Raw genomic sequence first — 18,776 nt, forward strand, 5'->3', positions numbered from 1 at the left:
ACCCTCAGAAACGTAGCTATACAATTCAGTTTTCAAAAGGAGGCTCAAAGACTCGAACAATAGTGCGGGTGATTTTCGGAAAGGCAAAGGAACAAAAGGTTTCCCCCACCAGACAGGGTCTGGTAAAGCTCTTACTTCCGTGTGTGTGTGCGTGTCTGTGTATGTCTGCATTGTAAACTCCAGGAATCATTCAAATAATTATAAAGAAAAGACTTCAAAACAGAGAGCAAAAACAAGGAGAGAGAATGAGGTGATGGCAGAAGGCTGGAGTTGGGGGGAGAAAAGGAAAAAGGCCCAGGGCCAAACAGAATCTTGAAGGGAGGAAGCTGTAAGTAAGGAAAAGTATTACTCGCAGGTTGAATCTTAGTGATAGATTAAAGTTTGATATCAGTGTTAAATTTCCTGTGGTTATGTAAGAGCATATTCCTACCTCTTATGAAACACACACTGAAGTATTTAGGGGTAAAGGTAAAGTATTTAAAGGTTACTGCATGTAACCCTCCAGTGGTTGAGAAAACCCAAGGGGGCAGTGAGGGGAAAATGATGAAGCACAGAGAGTGAAATGTTGACCTGGGTGAATCTGGGTGTGGAATACTCGAGCGCTCGATGTACTACTTTTATTCTTGAAACTTCTCTGTAAGTTTGAAATTTTTCTTAAATAAAAGCCAAAAACTAAAATAAAAATAGAACCTTACTATACACTAAACACACACACACACACACACACACACACACACACACACACACACACACACATTTAAATTAGAGTTAGAAGATATAAGTGCCAAGTCTTAGAAGTCTGTGTCCATCTCCAAGTAGATTGCATTATGATCTCGCAGGCTCCCCACATTTCTTTCCTCCTCCATTCTTCTCTTCCTCCCTTCCTTTCCTTCGGTTTCCATCTTTTAAAATTATTTTTATTATTATGTTTTTTAATTTTTAAGGTTTATTTTTGAGAGAGAGACAGAGTGCAGGTGGGGGAGGGGCAGAGAGAGAGGGAGACACAGAATCCGAAGCGGGCTCCGGGCTCCGACCTGTCAGCACAGAGCCCGACGAGGGGCTCAAACCCACGAACCGCAAGATCATGACCTGAGCCGAAGTCAGACACTTAACTGACTGAGCCACCCAGGCGCTCCTCGGTTTCCATTTTTTAAAGTACTTAAAAAGGAAGACGACAGACTGCTGTAATGAAAAGCAATAGTTTCCTGACTATTCTCTTTGTGCTATTCTTCAGAGGAAACCATTTTAAATCCATTTCATTTTTCCATTTTTGCATCTTTTAGTTTCTATATTTATACTTATCTGCTATTTCTTATTTCATCCCTTGAACACATTATTGATTTCTTTAATACATGAGAATTTAGCCCACGTGTACTGTTCTGGCTATCTCTCTTTCTTGCCAACATGGTTATATCATCATTTCTCTACTGGTTACCTTTGTAGCTTGAAATACTACACCTCTATTTCTTAGTTCCATCAATTAAGATGACCTTTTGTGTCCATACTTTTTAAGATAAGTCTATTTGTACCCTTTCCTGAGCTCTCTTCCCTACTCCCACCCCCAAATTATCAGTTATACTTTTACACTGTCAAGGTTAAAAAGTCTGTCCTGTACCCATACACCTTCCCACCACCTGTACATTGACTCTAAATTCAAAATCAATCAACAGTGTTCACATGATTATAATTATATAAATGTTACTCTCTGCAAAGCTAAGTAGTATGTATCATGATGAATGTTCTGTGTTCTTCAGCTTTTTGTGTTCTTCTCCTTCCCCTGGGGTTTCTAATTGCCTTTCTCTTTTCCTGTCTGCCTTTAGGTTAACTCCTCTTTAGCTGTTCTAAATTTCCAAAGATGGTGGCCAAGTTTCTCCAAACACTCTTTCCTCCCTCTAGTAAACTTCCTGTTGGAACTCTCGAGTCTTCTTGCTCCAAGGGACTGACTCTCCTCTGGCCTTGATATTCTGGCACTTTTCTTCATTATTCTCCTGGTTTTAGCTTCTGTTTCTAGGATCTCGTAACTACCTCCTTTCGCTGGAGCAATCTCAAGTAACTTCCCAAGAAGTGGTATGTGGAAGGGAAATTTTTTGAATTTCTGAATGTCTGCAAATGGCATATGAAGTCGATAATTTGGATGAGTACAGAATTCTATACTGAAAATCATCTTCCCTTAGAAGGCAAGATTTGCCCCCCCATATCATCCGGTATGAGTCACCGGATGATTCTTGTTCTTTCAAAGGTGACTGGCTTTTTCTCTCTAGAAGCTTGTAAGTGCTTTATTCTCTATGTTTTCATTTTTTTCCAAGGATGTGTTTGGGTTTGTGTGTTTTTTACATTTATTATTCTGGGCAACTCAAATATCCTTTTTGGTTTTAGAAGAAAATTCTGTGTTTTTTTAATATTTTCTTTTCTTCATCTTTTTCCCTTAAAAGTAAGTTAGACGTCCTAGATTGTTCCTCTGTATCTCTCATCTTTTCTCTATTTCAATCTGTCTTCTGGTTCTAATTTCTAGGAGATTATTTTTTATTTTGGGGAAGCTTTCTTTGTTCTTTAATTGCTCCTTTTTCAAAGTATCCTATTCTTATAGTGTGAAAGCAACATCTTTCCAAATGTCTCTAAAAGATATAAATTTGAGAGGGTCTGCTCAGCTTTGCTTAAGATCTCTCATTTCTGTCCTGAATTATCTGTTGCCTTTAGGTTATTTTTCTGTTTACTTCATTTTGGTCTTTCTCTTTTCCTGTACAGGTTTTATGGATGTCTTCAAACATCCGGCCACCCTTGGCCATCCATTCTTATTTAGTGGTAATGCAAATGAATGCACCAGCATTCGCATGACCATCTTCTCTAAGCCAATCCTGCTCTGTGTACAAGAGCAAGGTTTGTTCAGTGGGGAACTGTTTTAGGGTGATTTGGGAGGGAGTCAGACATAATATGTAAGGTTTTTGCTCTCAGGCTGCACACTTTTTTTTTTAATTCTAATTTTCTGACTATTAAAAAGATGCTTCCCTGACGGACAGTTCATTTGAAAGAGGGGCGGCAAAGTGGAGGACCTGATGGGAAATAGGCAGTTCCATTAGCCTTCCCATTTTCAGCTGTTTCATTCTGTTTTTTGTCACATCTGCGTTTCCAGGACCCTGGTTCTATAGGGTTCTTTAAGAGTAATCTACTCCCTGTTAACCTGTTTCTTTAAAAAAATTTTTTTTTTAATGTTTATTTATTTTTGAGAGAGAGACAGAGCATGAGTGGAGGAGGGGCAGACAGAGAGGGAGACACAGAATCCGAAGCAGGCTCCAGGCTCCGAGCCGTCAGCACAGAGCCCAACGTGGGGCTTGAACTCATGAACCGCGAGATCATGACCTGAGCCAAAGTCGGATGCTTAACCGACAGAGCCACCCAGGCACCCCTGTTAACCTGTTTCAATAATCCCCTTTCACACTCCCTGGGGACCTAGATTTCCTCGTGCTACTTCCTTAGTCACCTATATCTATTTTTTGTTACCCGGAAATTTTTTGAAATCTCTCATGCATGGATAGTGCCCCTCTTGATGGCTTCATTTAAAAAAATACCATTTTTAATCATTTAATAACATTTTGAAAGGCAGAAGAGATAAGTATGTGGTCAGCCATCCATCTTGAACTGTATTTCTAGTATTCAATGAATTGATAGTTCTGTGACATTTTTTTTTTATTTTTTTTATTTATTTAAAAAAAAAACATTTTTTTTTTTTAACGTTTATTTATTTTTGAGACAGAGAGAGACAGCATGAATGGGGGAGGGTCAGAGAGAGGGAGACACAGAATCCGAAACAGGCTCCAGGCTCTGAGCTGTCAGCCCAGAGCCTGACGCGGGGCTCGAACTCACAGACCGTGAGATCGTGACCTGAGCCGAAGTCGGACGCTTAACCGACTGAGCCACCCAGGCGCCCCTGTGACATTTTTAAAGATTAAAAAATTTTTCTTAATGTTTATTTATTTTTGAGAGAGGGAGAGTGTGAGCAGGGAAGGGGAAGAGAGAGAGGGGGACAGAGGATGCGAAGTGGGCTCTGTGCTGACAGCAGTGAGCCTGATGTGGGGCTCGAACTCACGAACCGTGAGATCATGGCCTGAGCCAAAGTCAGACGCTCGACTGACCGGGCCACCCAGGCACCCCTCTGTGACATTTTTAAAAGAGCACATTAAAGGGGTGCCTGGGTGGCTCAGTCGGTTGAGCATCCGACTCTTGATTTCACCTCAGGACATGATCCCAGGGTCACGGGATCAAGCCCCGCATCAAGGCTCTGCGCTGAGCACGGAGGCTGCTTAAGATTCTCTCTCTCCCTCCCCCTGCCCCTCTTCCCAGCGGGTTCTCTCTCTCTCTCTCTCTCTCTCTCTCTCAAATAAATACAATGAGGGGCACCTGGGTGGCTCAGTCAGTTAAGTATCTGACTTCAATGAATTTGAGTCCCACATCACCTGAGCCCTGCTTCGGGTGAGCTCCGCTTCCCTCACTCCCTTTTCTCTCTGCCCCTCGCTCACTTGCGCCCTCTCTCTCTCTCTTAAAATAAAATAAAATAAAATAAGCACATTAAAACGATCTTCATGATTCACATTAAAATGAATGTGAGGCCAAGTAGTTGTATCTGTGGATCTCAGACAGACAAGATGGGAAATCTCTCTTCCCAGCCTCCCTGACAGTCCTAAACCACACTCATTGTCCTGTGGCAGTCTCCCTGCCTCTTCCTCCAGCCCACACTCTGGCCAATAGAAGCAGCAAACACAAATCCACAGAGGGGAACTGAGATCGTCTGATTTGTTTGCTGAGGTCCCCTATTCACCTGCACATAGTAGTGACCATGTCGTATCTAACTCCGAAAGTCAAGGTGGAGTCTGGCGTCCAGTGTGAGTAGGGCTGCAATCTCCTCTATCACGCTGGAAGAAAAAATCGCGGCACAGGCAGCGTTCCTTAACCTACACTGAGCTCACAGGGATGGAATGCTTCTGTACTAGCTTGGTCGTCTCCCTTGCTATGCACAAAGGCCCTTACAGTCCGTCATTGTATTTCCTTTTTAGAGGTGAGACTGGTGAACTTGCTCAAGAGAATCACAGGGCAAAGGAATGAGCTGGGATCTTGACCCCAAGGCAAGTGTTGTTGCTATCGTTCCACCTCACCTCCTTTATGGTACAACAGTACAAGAGACAGTGTCTCCTATTAATTAAACATAATTCCAGAGACAAAAACACCCCATGATACCTTTTCTCTTCCAGTTTTTCTCTTGGACCCTCTCCTTATGCACATATGCCATGGAAGATTAGAGACGGTTTTGTAACTTGCTACTTACCCAAAGTACTTCTGGCCTAAATACGGACAATAATTTTACTTATTGCATAATATATTCAATGTTTATTTTTCAGAGACAGAGAGAGAGAGAGAGAGAGACAGAGTGTGAGTGGGGGAAGGGCAGAGAGAGAGGGAGACACAGAATCGGAAGCAGGCTCCAGGCTCTGAGCTGTCAGCACTGAGCCCGAAGCGGGGCTGGAACTCACAAACCGCGAGATCGTGACCTGAGCCCGAGTCGGACACTTAACCGACAGAGCCACCCGGATGCCCCTACTGCATATTACATCCAAATGGATACGACCATCCTTTCAGTATTAGGATTTAGATAATTTCCAATTCTTGATATTACAGATAGTGTTACAATGAACAACTGTATGTCTATAGCATCATCTTGGTTAAAAAAAAAAATCTTTTCAATAAAGCACCAAGTGAAGAGTTACTAGGCCAAATGATATAAGCATTTTATATGAGTCTTAATAGAGCGTATGCCGAAGTTTTCACCAAATGTCTATACGTGTTTACATCTTCCACCCAATTGTCGATCTGGATGTTGGTTTTTTTAAATCAGTGGTAAGAGCTCATCATAATGTTGATATTAAGTCTCCATCTGTCTATCCCATTTGCCCCAATCTTCTGTCTTTTCTTTTCAACAAGCTTAGTGATTTTTCACTGATTATCTTATAGTAAAATCCTAATCTTGTATCAAACGAATTTAATGTTCCAGAAAAGGATAAATATTCCAAAACACTATTTCAGAACCTTAATTTATTTTTCTGTCATAATCTGTGCTTTAATCAGAGTTTTCATACCGGTCATAAATGGTGCTTCTTATCCTGCCTATTTAGCTGGACAAATTTAACATCAGAAGCTGCTCTTGTCCCAGTCAAATCAAATAGATTCAATGGCGACCAACCTCTCTTTCCCCAAGATCTTTAACGTTTTCATTCGTTCTTCTAACAAATTCTTATTAAGAAAGGACTTTGTGTCAGGTCCTACGCTTGGCACTGGGGACATAAACAGCCTAATGCAGACTGTGAAAAATGTGTGTAAACAAATGGTAGCAATGCACTATGGGAAGTAGCATGTTCAAGATGTCCACACTGCAAGGCGGTAGAAGAAGTTAAAACGTGACTAACTGCAGAGCCAGGTCAAAGACAACGTCCCAGAGAAGGTAACTGAAGTGTGTTCTCATTTTCCAGATGGGCGAAGGCGAGGGAACATTATGTGCAGAGGCTGGGAGATATCAACAGTACTGTCCTATTCACGGAATCTTATGCACCTTCATTTTCAGGCCGGAGGGTCATGTACAACAAGGGGAGAATTGCAAAATGAGGCTTGAGGAAAATAGGAGGCCAAGTCATGGAAGGCATCTTGACCAGATCGGCGTTTTAGAGAAATCACTCTGAAAGACAAACCAGAAAAGCCAACTCTGCAGGAAAGGAAAACACTAGAACCACAAGAGTGCAGGCAATGCTTTAGAAGTCTAACATTTGTTAAGAAATAGTCACTTCGTTAGCCCTAATTATCAGACATAAAACACTGTGTTTCCACCAGCACCGTGGATCCACAAGAGACAGCTTGTGTCTACCCACTGAGCTAATGTCATTCCATCCATAAACCAAGAAGAACAATCAATCAGCCGGTGTAGACTGGTCCTCAGTCAAGTTTCAGACTTCATTAAGCTCTGAAATAGTAAAAGTCACCTTGGCCATTTTCACATCCCCGGTCCCCACCCAGCCCCAGCGTCCACCTCAGGGAATCCTAATGTTTGCTCCAATTGTCAAGGTCCTCAATGTACAACTTGATTAATTTCTGTAATAATGACCCATCACCAAAAAGCCAGCTGGACTTTCATCTTTGATAGAATCCTTAGGAAGAACTGTAACAAGACTAGAAAGTGGGTCTTAAATTCATTCAAAAGCGTACAAAAATAAACTCACCACTGCCCCTCTCAGGAATTGGTAGGGAGGAGGAGGGCGCTGCCCTACAGTCTTATGGTTCATACTCGAGGTCAAAGTGTTAACCATGTCTGGTTGAGTTTTACCCACAGCAAAGAGAGTATTTTAGAAAATGCAAATGTCATGAGCTTTGTCATACCTTGAAGAGTCACATGCCAAAGGCCACCTGGAGCCTTCAACATCGAGCACAGGCTTCTGCAGCCTGATGGGAAATTATCCACCCTGGGCATCCACATCAGTGAAAGATATTGTCCGTCGACACCCAGCTTACTCTTGAAATGGATTAAAGAAGAGACCCATTCCACCTTTTAAGTCTTTGGTGAAGGAAGAGGCAGCTCTAGTGGGGGTTTTTATGATCCCATTCTTTTCCTCAGTGCAAGCAAACCAGGTGACTGAAAGTCTACAAAGTCTCGTAAGACAGATCTCACTTTTATTTTATTTTTATTTTTATTTTTATTTTTATTTTAAAAAAAAATTTTTTTAACGTTTATTTATTTTTGAGACAGAGAGAGACAGAGCATGAAAGGGGAGGGTCAGAGAGAGGGAGATATAGAATCTGAAACAGGCTCCAGGCTCTGAGCTGTCTGCACAGAGTCCGACGCGGGGCTCGAACTCACGGACCGCGAGATCATGACCTGAGCATAAGTTGGCCGCTTAACCGACTGAGCCACCCAGGCGCCCCAGACAGATCTCACTTTTAAAGCAGTTCTTTTCTCTTTTCCAAACCTGAAATACCGAAAAGAAGAAAACGGAAAAAAGGACCACGTGGTAAGCTATGATCTATCATAAGCTATTGAATTATACTAATTTCTGGAGACTGTCTCCTTCACGGGCTCATCTTACTGTGCCCTCTGGTGAAACGCTGGGACCCCCCGGGTTTGTCTCCGCTTGGCCCACTGCCCTTCTCGCTCAGCTCTCCATCGGCAATCTCAGCCTCCCCTGGACTTTAGCCTCCCCTTCCACCGATGACCTGTCCTAATGACCGCTTCTTGGAGCTTCTCCCTCTTAAGTGAGGCACTTGCTGGATAGACACCTCCACTCGGATGGCCCCAAAGGCATCTGGAGCTGAACAAACCCAGCGCAGAGCTTCCTTCCCCTTCCCCTTCCTGGCCCGTGCCTTCCCTGCAGTCCTCCATGGTTGTTGCTGACCACAACTCCCATCCGGGTATCCGACCAAAAGCTGTAAACCGAGACAAATCAGTGCCTCCTCACGCTTCCTCACACCTGCACGCGGGCAGTCACCGAATCCGACCGAATGTACCCCCGAAACATTTTTCAAATCTATTGCTTCCTCTCCACGCCCTGCCGCCCCCACCACCATCTCATTTCTAGGTTATGTCAGCAGCCTCCTAGCTCATTTCCTGCGTCCGGAAATGTCCCCGGGGAGGGTCCCAGCAGTGCGTTCACATGGTCACGGGTTTTTGGAAAATTTGCAGAAGTCATCTAATTTAACCGCCACAGGCTAAGACCCTTGTCTCTTTCTGCGCCTGCTTCCTTGTGTCACAAGTCAGGAGGCCTTGGAGTTCGCCACAGGCATCTCTGGGATGCACCCCAGGGAGGGCTGAGGTGGGGTTTCTTTAATTTGGGTGTTGGATACATCTACATAGTTCGTTGTCACTTCCGTGGCTGGATACACGATCCCTAACAGATCATTCCCCACACCCAACAGGCTGACTCAGTGCACATTACTGGATGGTGCCCTGAGGCATCCAGCCTCAGCAGTACGGGGTTGTAGAAGAGACACAGGGTTTCAAATGTCTGGGGCCAGGACCTGGCTGTAGAAATTTCTCCAAATTCTCAAGCTCATATGTGAAAGAACTGGAGAGAGATTGCCTCAATTTTGATAATAATCTTAAATATGTATATAACTTTATCAGAAACAAAATGTGAAACTTTTTGTTTTCTAAACTCTCAGTATGTGGGAATGCAAACTGGTGCAGCCACTCTGGAAAACGGTATGGAGGTTCCTCAAAAAGCTAAACATAGAACTACCCTACGACCCAGCAATTGCACTACTAGGCATTTATCCAAAGAATACAGGTGTGCTGTTTCGAAGGGACACATGCACCCCCATGTTGATAGCAGCCCTATCAACAATAGCCAAAGTATGGAAAGAGCCCACATGTCCATCGAGGGATGAATGGATACAGAAGATGTGGTGTGTATATATATATATATATATATATATATATATATATATATATATATATATATATATATACAGTGGAGTATTACTCGGCAATCAAAAAGAATGAAATCTTGCCATTTGCAACTATGTGGATGGAACTGGAGGGTATTATGCTAAGTGAAATTAGTCAGAGAATCAAATGAATTCATTCATATGAGGACTTTAAGAGACAAAACAGGTAAACATAAGGGAAGAGAAAAAAAATAATATAAACACAGGGAGGGGGACAAAACAGAAGAGACTCATATGGAGAACAAACTGAGGGTTACTGGAGGGGTTGTGGGAGGAGGGATGGGCTCAATGGGTCAGGGGCACTAAGGAATCTGCTCCTGAAATCATTGTTGCACTGTATGCTAACTTAGATGTAAATTTTAAAAAATAAAAAAATAAGATAAAAAAAAAAACGCTCAGTACATTCTAAAAAACAAATTTCAATAAGCCACGCTAAAGAGAAAGATTTCCATTCTCTCTCTAGAGAAAAAGAGTACAAACAAAACAGAGACAAAAACCAGAAGGATAGCAGGTGTGTTTCAGTTAATAAATTCAAAGTATGCTTTGGAATTTTGTGACGTTTGCGATTATTTTAATCCTTAAAATTCTTAAATTTGTCATGATTTTTTTTTTTTTTACTCATTTAAATACACTTTTGGGGCACCTGGCTGGCTCGGTTGGGGGAGCACGTGCCTCTTGATCTTGGGGTTGTGAGTTTGAGCCCCATGTCAGGTGTAGAGATTACTAAAAAATAATAAATTTTAAAAAATACACATTCATTTTTGTTGCCTTATCCAGTACCCTTTGTGACATTCGTATCTGACTGTATCGCTTTCTTCACATTCCTTAAGAGGGCATGTGCAATAGCATTAATGTTCTTGGTGATAATATCACCTGTCCATTAAGGAGAGACTGTAGTAGCGATAGCTTACAATGGAGAGAGATCAGGGAGCCAAAAGGGAACTGGAGATTGTTAAAAGTCCAGTTGACTGGAACACAGGTCCCCTTCCAGCACGGTGCATGTTTGCAAAGGGCCAGAGTATGACAGTCAGAATGGTCCTAGCCGTCCCGGCCAGGTGGTCTGTAGGGCAGGGGCCCTCGAACTGCAGCAGAGAGGGGACTGGCGGGTGATGGTGAACAGCTCTAGCGACCATCAATCAGAAGAGCCAGGGAGAGTCAGGAAAAGTGTGGGGGGAGCGTTGCCGGGGTGGAGGGAGGGGCAGAAAGAGGGAGCTAGAAATATAGGAGAATAAAAATGTGAGATCAAATATAAGGTGATGTTTTACATAAAAAAGCACAGTAAATATGTTTTAATATTCGACGATAAGGCATCAAGGGCTCACTGTTTCGGAAAGAAAACTATTCTAAAAGTAAACCCACCAGCAACGCCACTGCTGGGTAAATAACCGAAGGAACGGAAAGCAGACTTGAGCAGATACCAGTGCCCTGATGCCCCAGGTAGTATTATTCAAAACAGCCAAAAGATGGGGCGCCTGGGTGGCTCAGTCGATTACGCATCCGACTCTCGGTTTCAGCTCAGGTCATGATATCTCACAGTTCCTGAGTTCGAGCCCTGCATCGGGCTCTGCACTGACAGTGGAGCTTGCTTGGGAGTCTCTCCCTCCTCAGCGCCCCTCCCCTACTCGTGCCCACGCATGCGCACTCTCTCTCCTTCGCTCTCAAAATAAATAAACTTTAAAACAAAACAGCCAAAAAAAAGAGGGGGGGCGCCGGGGTGGCTCAGTCAGTTGGGCGTCTGACTTTGGCTCAGGTCATGATCTTGCGGTCTGTGAGTCTGAGCCCGCATCAGGCTCTGTGCTATCAGCTCAGAGCCTGGAGCCTGCTTTGGATTCTGTGCCTCCCTCTCTCTCTGCCCCTCCCCTGCTCACACTCTGTCTCTGTCTGTCTGTCTCTCTCTCTCTCAAAAATAAATAAATAAATAAATAAATAAATAAATAAATAAATAAATGCCAAAAGATGGAAAACAACCCACGTATCCAGCAAGAGACAAATGAGATGAACAGTTAAACAACATGTGGTCTATCCATGCGTGGAATATTACTTAGCCAGAAAAAAGAGTGAAGTTCTGATACACGTTACAACATGGAGGAACCATGAAAAAATTATGGTAAGTGAAATAAGTCAGACACAAAAGGAAAATATTGTATGGTTCCATTTCTATGAAATATCGAGGACAGGCAACCTTACAGAGGCTAAAAGTAGAGTAGAGGTTACAGCAGCTGCGAGGAGAGGACACTGGCGAGTCCTTCCTTTTTTTGTTTTTTAATTTTTTAATGTTTATTTTTGAGAGACAGAGCGTGAGTGGGGGAGGGGCAGAGAGAGCCCATTTGAGGCAGGCTCCAGACTCTGAGCTGTCGGCACAGAGCCCGACACAGGGCTTGAACTCGCAAGCTGGGAGATCACGACCTGAGCCGAAGTTGGATGCCCAACCGAGCCACCCAGGCGCCCCTCTTATTTCTTAATAGTTACAGAGTTTCTGTTTGGGGTGATGAAAAGATTTTGCAAATAGACAGTGGTGACGGTTACACAACATTATGAATGTAATTAAAGCCACTGGATCGATCATACACTTAAAAATGGTTAAAATGGCAAACTTTATGTTCTATATACTTTATCATAATTTTAAAAAGTTAATAATGTAAGATGCCAAAAAACCACTGAATGGCGGACTTTATGTATTTATTTTTTTAAGTGTATTTATTTTGACAGAGAGAGAGGGAGAGAATGAATGGATGCGGGGGAGGGGCAGAGAGATAACCTGGGTTAAATCTAGGTACTGGGTACATGGGTGTTTGCAACATTATTTTATACACTTAAAATTGTTGCGAATATTTCATATTTTAAAGAAAAATATATCTAATAACTATATTAAGGAATGAAAGACTCATTTTACGAGTATCTAAAAAAACAGGATATTTGGGAATAAGCATATTAAGGAATGGACAAGGATTATCTTAAGAAAATTTAAAACAAGATGGACATCAGAAAAGACTTGAAGAGAGGGAGAAGGAACTTTTCTTGGCTAAGACTCCATGTCATAAATTTCACCCCTAATTTGATACACAAATTTAATACAAAATGAGTCAAAATATCAATAGGTTTCCTGGGGTTTTGTTTTGTTTTTTGAAGTTGATAAAATAATACCAAAGCGTATGTGGAAGATAAACTTACAGAGTAGCCAGGGAAATTTTGAAAGACTAAACATGGAAGACAAGTCCTCCCAGGTGATAATAAAACATAGTACAAATAACAATTAAAGCAGTTTGGTGTTGGGAAAGGAGAAAAAAAATTCAGTAACATAAAAGAATCTGAAAACAGACCCAAATACTTTAACCGGCTGGTAACTTAAGAGATGAATAAAGCTGAATCCCAGCCTCACTCCCAACAGCAAAACTGGCAATTCCACGTACATCGATATTTGAACATAAAACGTGAAGCCATAAAAACTGTAAGCACCCCACAGGAATTTATTTCTACTACTAGGCTAGGGAAGCAGCCATGAGGGGCGCCTGGTTGGCTCTGTCGGTTGAGTGTCCAATTTCAGCTCAGGTCATGATCTCAGTTTGTGGGTTCGAGCCCCGCGTCGGACTCTGTGCTGACAGCTCAGAGCCTGGAGCCTGCTTTGGATTCTGTGTCTCCCTCTCCCTCCACCCCCCTGCCCCTCCCCCACTCACCACTCACACACTCTCTCTCCTTTAAAAATAAACATTAAAGAAAAATTAAAAAAAAAAGAGAGAGAGAGAAGTGAAACATTTGACTATATAATAACTCAGGACTGTTTTTTGCAGGAAAAAAAAAAACACTGAAGAAACCCCCCAAACTGGTAAAAATGCCACAATAGAACTCTTGCAAATTACACAGAAAACAAATAGGCAGAGAAACGGGGAAGGAACCCGCACAGGTAGTACACAGAAGAAACACAGGTACAATTTGTACATGAAATGCCATGCACATGGCCACCTTTTCACTGGTGACATTCCGTTCGCATGCTGTCACCCCGGATGTCCCACATGGCCGTCCTATCACCTTGAAGTCTTCACTCCAGCTTTACCTTCTCAAGGAAGCCTTATATATACCAAACAGCTAAAACCATACTTGGCATATAGAGAGAATTGCCAAACATTTGCGGAATTACTTGTGAATAAACAAACAATGTGGGTCAAGTCAAATAGTGTCTAATACAATTACAATGCCTCATGGGATTTTTTAAAAGAAAGGATGAAAATACATCAACTCTAAACCTAAGGGCACTAAAAAACATGGCGTTAATAAAACATGTAAGTCACAAGGGATGTAACTGGGCTTGATGTGAGACACAGTGCCGGGTGGCTCAGTCGGTTGAGCGACTGGCTTCGGCTCAGGTCATGATCTCGTGGTGTGTGAATGTGAGCCCCGCGTCGGGCTCTGTGCCGACCGCTCAGAGCCTGGAGCCCGCTTCGGATTCTGTCTTCCTCACTCTCTGCGCCTCTCTTGCTTGCGCTCTGTCTCCCTCTGTCCTCAAAAATAAACATCAAAAATTCTTAAAAAAAAAAAAAGGTGAACAAATAGATTACTGTCAAGTAAGACAGTTGAAAATAATCAATGTATATCAAGAATCATAATGAATGAGCATAAATGAATGTACCAATTAGAAGACAAAAAAATGTTTAAACTAGATTTTTCAACAATCCAGTTATATCTTGTTAACGAGGGACATGTTAAAAAAAAAGATATTCAAAGGTTGAAATTAAAGTATTGTGAAAGATATAGCAGTAAATATTAACCGAAAAAATGCATTAGTATCAGACAAAAAAAAAACTTGAAGGTAAAAAGCATTATTAGAGATACAGGGCTACGTACATGATGATACTAAATAAATGATACTGAAAGATTTCATTCTCAATTTGCATTCCTAATTCTAATACACAATTACAAAGAGAAACACAATCCTTTAACAAATAATAGAATACATGGATAAAAAGCCAGGAAGGATATCAAAGATATCAGCAGCACCATTAATAAGCTTAACCTAAGGAACACGTATATAGATGATATCCAACAATTATAAAACATATAGTCTTGAGGCGCCTGGGTGGCTCAGTCGGTTAAGCGTCTGACTTCGGCTCAGGTCATGATCTCATGGTTCATGAGTTCAAGCCCTGAGTCAGGCCCTGTGCAGACAGCTCAGAGCCTGGAGCCTGCTTCAGATTCTGTGTCTCCCCCTCTCTCTGCCCCTCTCCTGCTCACATTCTGTCTCTCTCTCTCTTTAATATAAACATTAAAAAATTTTTAAAAACATAGTCTTTTTTTAAAAAAAAATGTTTATTCTTTTACTTTAGAAAGAGAGCATGCGAGCAGGGGAGAGGGACAGAGGGAGAGACAGAGAGAATCCTAAGCAGGTTCCATGCTCAGTGTGGAGCCCAACATGGCCCTCAATCCAAGACCCTGGGATCATGACCTGAGCAGAAATCAAGAGTTGCTCGAACGACTGAGCCAGCCAGGCGCCCCCTAAACATACAGTCTTTTCAAGAACACATGGAACATTGACTCATATTGATACATGCCAGGCTCCAGGACTCGGTTTGACATATTTCAAGGGATTCACATCATACAGACCATGTTCTCTACCCAGAATGCAAATATGTTATAAACCAACAAATTATAAAAATAATTATGTTAATAATTGCTACTTCTGAATGACTTCTGAACATTTCTACGGCCAAAGAGAAATCCAAACAGGCATTATTAGAAGCAAACTATAGTAAGTATGTTACATATCAACACTTAGAAGAAGGAGCTATAGAGGAACCTGAAGGAAATACATAACCTTGAATATTTATATTAGGAAAGAAGAAAGGCTGAATTACAAAGCTAAGTTTCAAATAAAGGAAGGAAATGCCAAAGAGAGGCACAAGGAGCTTTGAAACAGAACGAACATACAGGAGAGAACTGGGGAGTCATCGCTATGAACTCTGCGAAGACGAAACTCATAGTAAAAAGTAGCGAGCGCAACATTTCAACCGTAAATCTGAAAATTCAGGCGAAGTGGGCACATTCTTAGAGGAGTTAAGTATTGATCACATTTTTCAATGTGCTTAAAGTACTTCACAAGATGAATTTGTACACGTAGGCTTAAATTGAGACTAAGGCATCCTTAAACCAAAAAAAGGTCCATACCATTTATAGGCAGAAAACCTTTTGTTTTTTAACTTCAAAACTCAGGTGACTGAGCAGAAAAATTGTGGTTTTGTTTTTTTTTTTTTTACACCCACAGCAGAGACAGGAAACCCCACCTGGGTGCTTTAGATGCCTCAAAAGGTCACAACTGTTAGCAGGACTGAGCGTTCAGCTGGCAGGCCAAACGGAAGTGGCACTTACTTGCCCCAGATGAAGAACGGAGGCGCTGTTGATAGCTCACCTTTGCACCATGCTTCACAAAGCCTGCGGATTTTCTCTCCTACGTGCTTCAGCTACTTACGTGGACACACATCTTCTTCCCTTCAGCACAAACAGTTGGAACGGCCACCAGTTGTCGGACAACACACGTGCCAGGCCTATACCGGATGCCTTATGGATGGTCTTTTTTGTGTTTTACTGTTTATTTATTTTTGAGAGAGAGCGCAAGCAGGGGAGGAGAAGAGAGAGAGGCGGGGGGACAGAGGATTCCAAGCAGGCTCCGCGCTGACAGCAGCAGGCTCGAACTCACGAACCTCAAGAACGTGACCTGAGCCGGAGTCGGCCACTCGACAGACTGAGCCGCCCAGGGGCCCCACAGACGTCCTTTTCGATCCTTATGATGCAATGAGGTGCTGTTGTCCCAGTTTCACAAAGAATAGACGAGTGAAGTAACGTGCTCACAGGCTCGCTCTTAATCAGGTGGGGGTCAAGACCCAAGGCCAACCAAATCCACCTGAGGCCTCCCCTCCATACACCCTTTTAAGCACAAGGGCTCCAGGGACTCATCTACAGAGCACAACGCATCCAAAGCAGGCTGTATCCAAGCCCCACTCACCGCGGCCCGGACCAGGCACCCACCTTCCGGATAACGTCCCGCAGAGCAAAATACTTGTCAGTGAGGTCCCCTGCCTCGCTCAGTGGGGCGTCATAGTCGTAGCTGGTGGGCTGTGGTTGGTAGGGGATGTTGGCCCCTGGAAGACAAAAACATGCCACCGTTAACTACTGAGGGCCCTCCCCCCCCCCCGGGACAAGTTCTTTGGGATTTCTGGGCTCAGGGTTGTTGTCGGGGGAGAACATAAAGGGCACATTAGAACCCGCTGTCAAATGACACAGAGGTGGCCCTGAGGAGGCAAGGTTTAGAGAAACGCGCTTCTTCCAGCAGGTGGCCCTTCCCTTCACAAGCACCTTAGAGCCTATAAGGCACCGTCCCCGCCCATTCGCCCAGCAAGAGCCCTCAGCGGGGACCCCAGCAGATGTCACCACCGCTGAACCAGCAGGGAGCTGAAGCTCCCACAAAATGAGGTCAGTGTCTCAAAGGAGTCACGGCAGGCTTCTGGCATGACCCACGTCTGCGATCGTTCCCATGCCCTCGGACACCACACGGGAGATGACTGCAGACACACGTTACCCCACGGAGTCAAGCGTAACCATGAGGCCTCTAACGCCTGTGCGGTCAGAGGACCAAGTCACGCCCTCACTCCCCCAGCTCCCGGGACGGCCGGCTGCTGACAGCTCTCAGATGCGCCCTCTGCTCTCGGGCCTCTGCTGGGCCACCCTGCCAAGGTTCTGGCCCTCGGGGGACAGCCCATGTGCAACGAGTGACCACGAGGGCTCAAAAACCCAGCCCCTGGTGTCCCAGCTCCAGAGCTCTCTCTAGAACCAGCCGAGCCACTCCAGAATTCCCTCCCGGCTCAACTTCTTCCTCTGCCCAGGGCCACCACCCACACCCTCTGAAGGTGCTGCTCCTGGAACGTGCCCCAAGGACCTCCCGCTGGGGAATCACAGTCCGTTTCCCAGGGAACGAAACCCGCCACAGAGACCAATGAACACTGATCATACTGTGTACGCAAAGACTAGAAAGGTAAAGGGCCTTGCAAGTATTGTTCCAGGGGTACGGTCTGGACCAGTGGGCCCCAGCCTTGTCACAGATGATGTTCACAGGCAGGAGACTGGGTGCACTAGCGGGTAGCGGGCCTGTGCTACTACGTAGAAAACGTACCCGTGCAACATGGGGAGCCTGTTCAGATTCCTAAGCCCCACCGCACCGGGGATTCTGAGTCAGCAGGTCTTGGGTGGGACCTGAGACTCTGCCTTCCTTTAAAAATTTTTTTTTAACGTTTATTTATTTTTGAGAGAGAGAGAGAGAGAGAGAGAGAGCGCACGCACGCACAAGTGGGGGAGGGGCAGAGAGAGCAGAGACACAGAATCGGAAGCAGGCTCCAGGCTCCGAGCCATCAGCACAGAGCCCAGTGCAGGGCTCAAACTCACGAACTGTGAGACGAAGTCAGACGCTCAACCGACTAAGCCGGGGTCTCTAACAGGCTCCCAGGTGATGCTGATGCTGGCGCCTGTGGACTAGTAAGGCTCTGTGCCAGGCCTTTCTCTTCTACTCCTGAGAGCATTTTGCAACCAATGGTGTGAGAATAAAGCTGCTTTAGGATCATCTCATACCATATCTAACCGTTAAGCAAGGAGGCACAAAGTCTGACAGTTCACCTGTGACTTAGTAAGAACTCCTTGGTCTGATCCCACAGCCCGTGAATGATGGCACCACCTTGGGGGATCCTACTGGACCTTGGGGGATCCTACTGGACCTTGGGGGATCCTACTGCTGGGGGAGCTGACAGATGAGCTGGGCCGAGGCTCAGGTCACCCCCCAACACCGTTTCATTAGTTCTCTCTGCACAAGATCTACATGTCTGAGGGACTGGGACCACTTAAGCAACCGAACTGACCCAGTCCTTCCTTCACCTCGCTTTTTCTTGACTGGAGGCAGTGGCCTGCCCACAGATCCACCTGCCTGTGGGGATACATACATTAAAGCACATCCTTTGCTGTGAGATGCAAAGAAACATAAAACCACATCCCTTGTTGCAAGGAGCTCATCTCCTTTGTGGCCCCTCTCCTACCTCTAATGTGGCAGTCACCTTGCCCACCTTCCTATTTATATGAGTGGCACCACACCAGGTGCCTGCCCCTTATGCTTATGCTTCAGAGCTCACTCCCACAGCTGAGCTCAATCAGTGGTCACCAAGTTGAACCGAACAAATGTGACTCCCAGAGACAAAATCACAGGCCAAGGGAAGCCAGGCACGGAAGCTGGCCAGTGGGTCAAAGGATGGACTGAAAAACAAAGTCTTTGCTCT

General features: G+C 44.2%; 1 protein-coding gene across 1 annotated transcript in view; it reads right to left on the minus strand.

Annotated features, from left to right (window-relative positions):
• GLB1 (galactosidase beta 1) overlaps nucleotides 1–18,776 on the minus strand; it is an 86,025-nt gene that overhangs the window by 28,046 nt on the left and 39,203 nt on the right. Inside the window, exon 10 of the mRNA XM_019418583.2 lies at nucleotides 16,489–16,601. Coding sequence (XP_019274128.2) covers nucleotides 16,489–16,601 — 113 coding nt within the window. The remainder of the gene's footprint in view (nucleotides 1–16,488; nucleotides 16,602–18,776) is intronic.

The sequence above is a fragment of the Panthera pardus genome, unplaced genomic scaffold (genome assembly GCF_024362965.1).
Source record: "Panthera pardus isolate Hobbes unplaced genomic scaffold, ASM2436296v1 HiC_scaffold_16, whole genome shotgun sequence".
NCBI classification, from domain to species: Eukaryota; Metazoa; Chordata; class Mammalia; order Carnivora; family Felidae; genus Panthera; species Panthera pardus.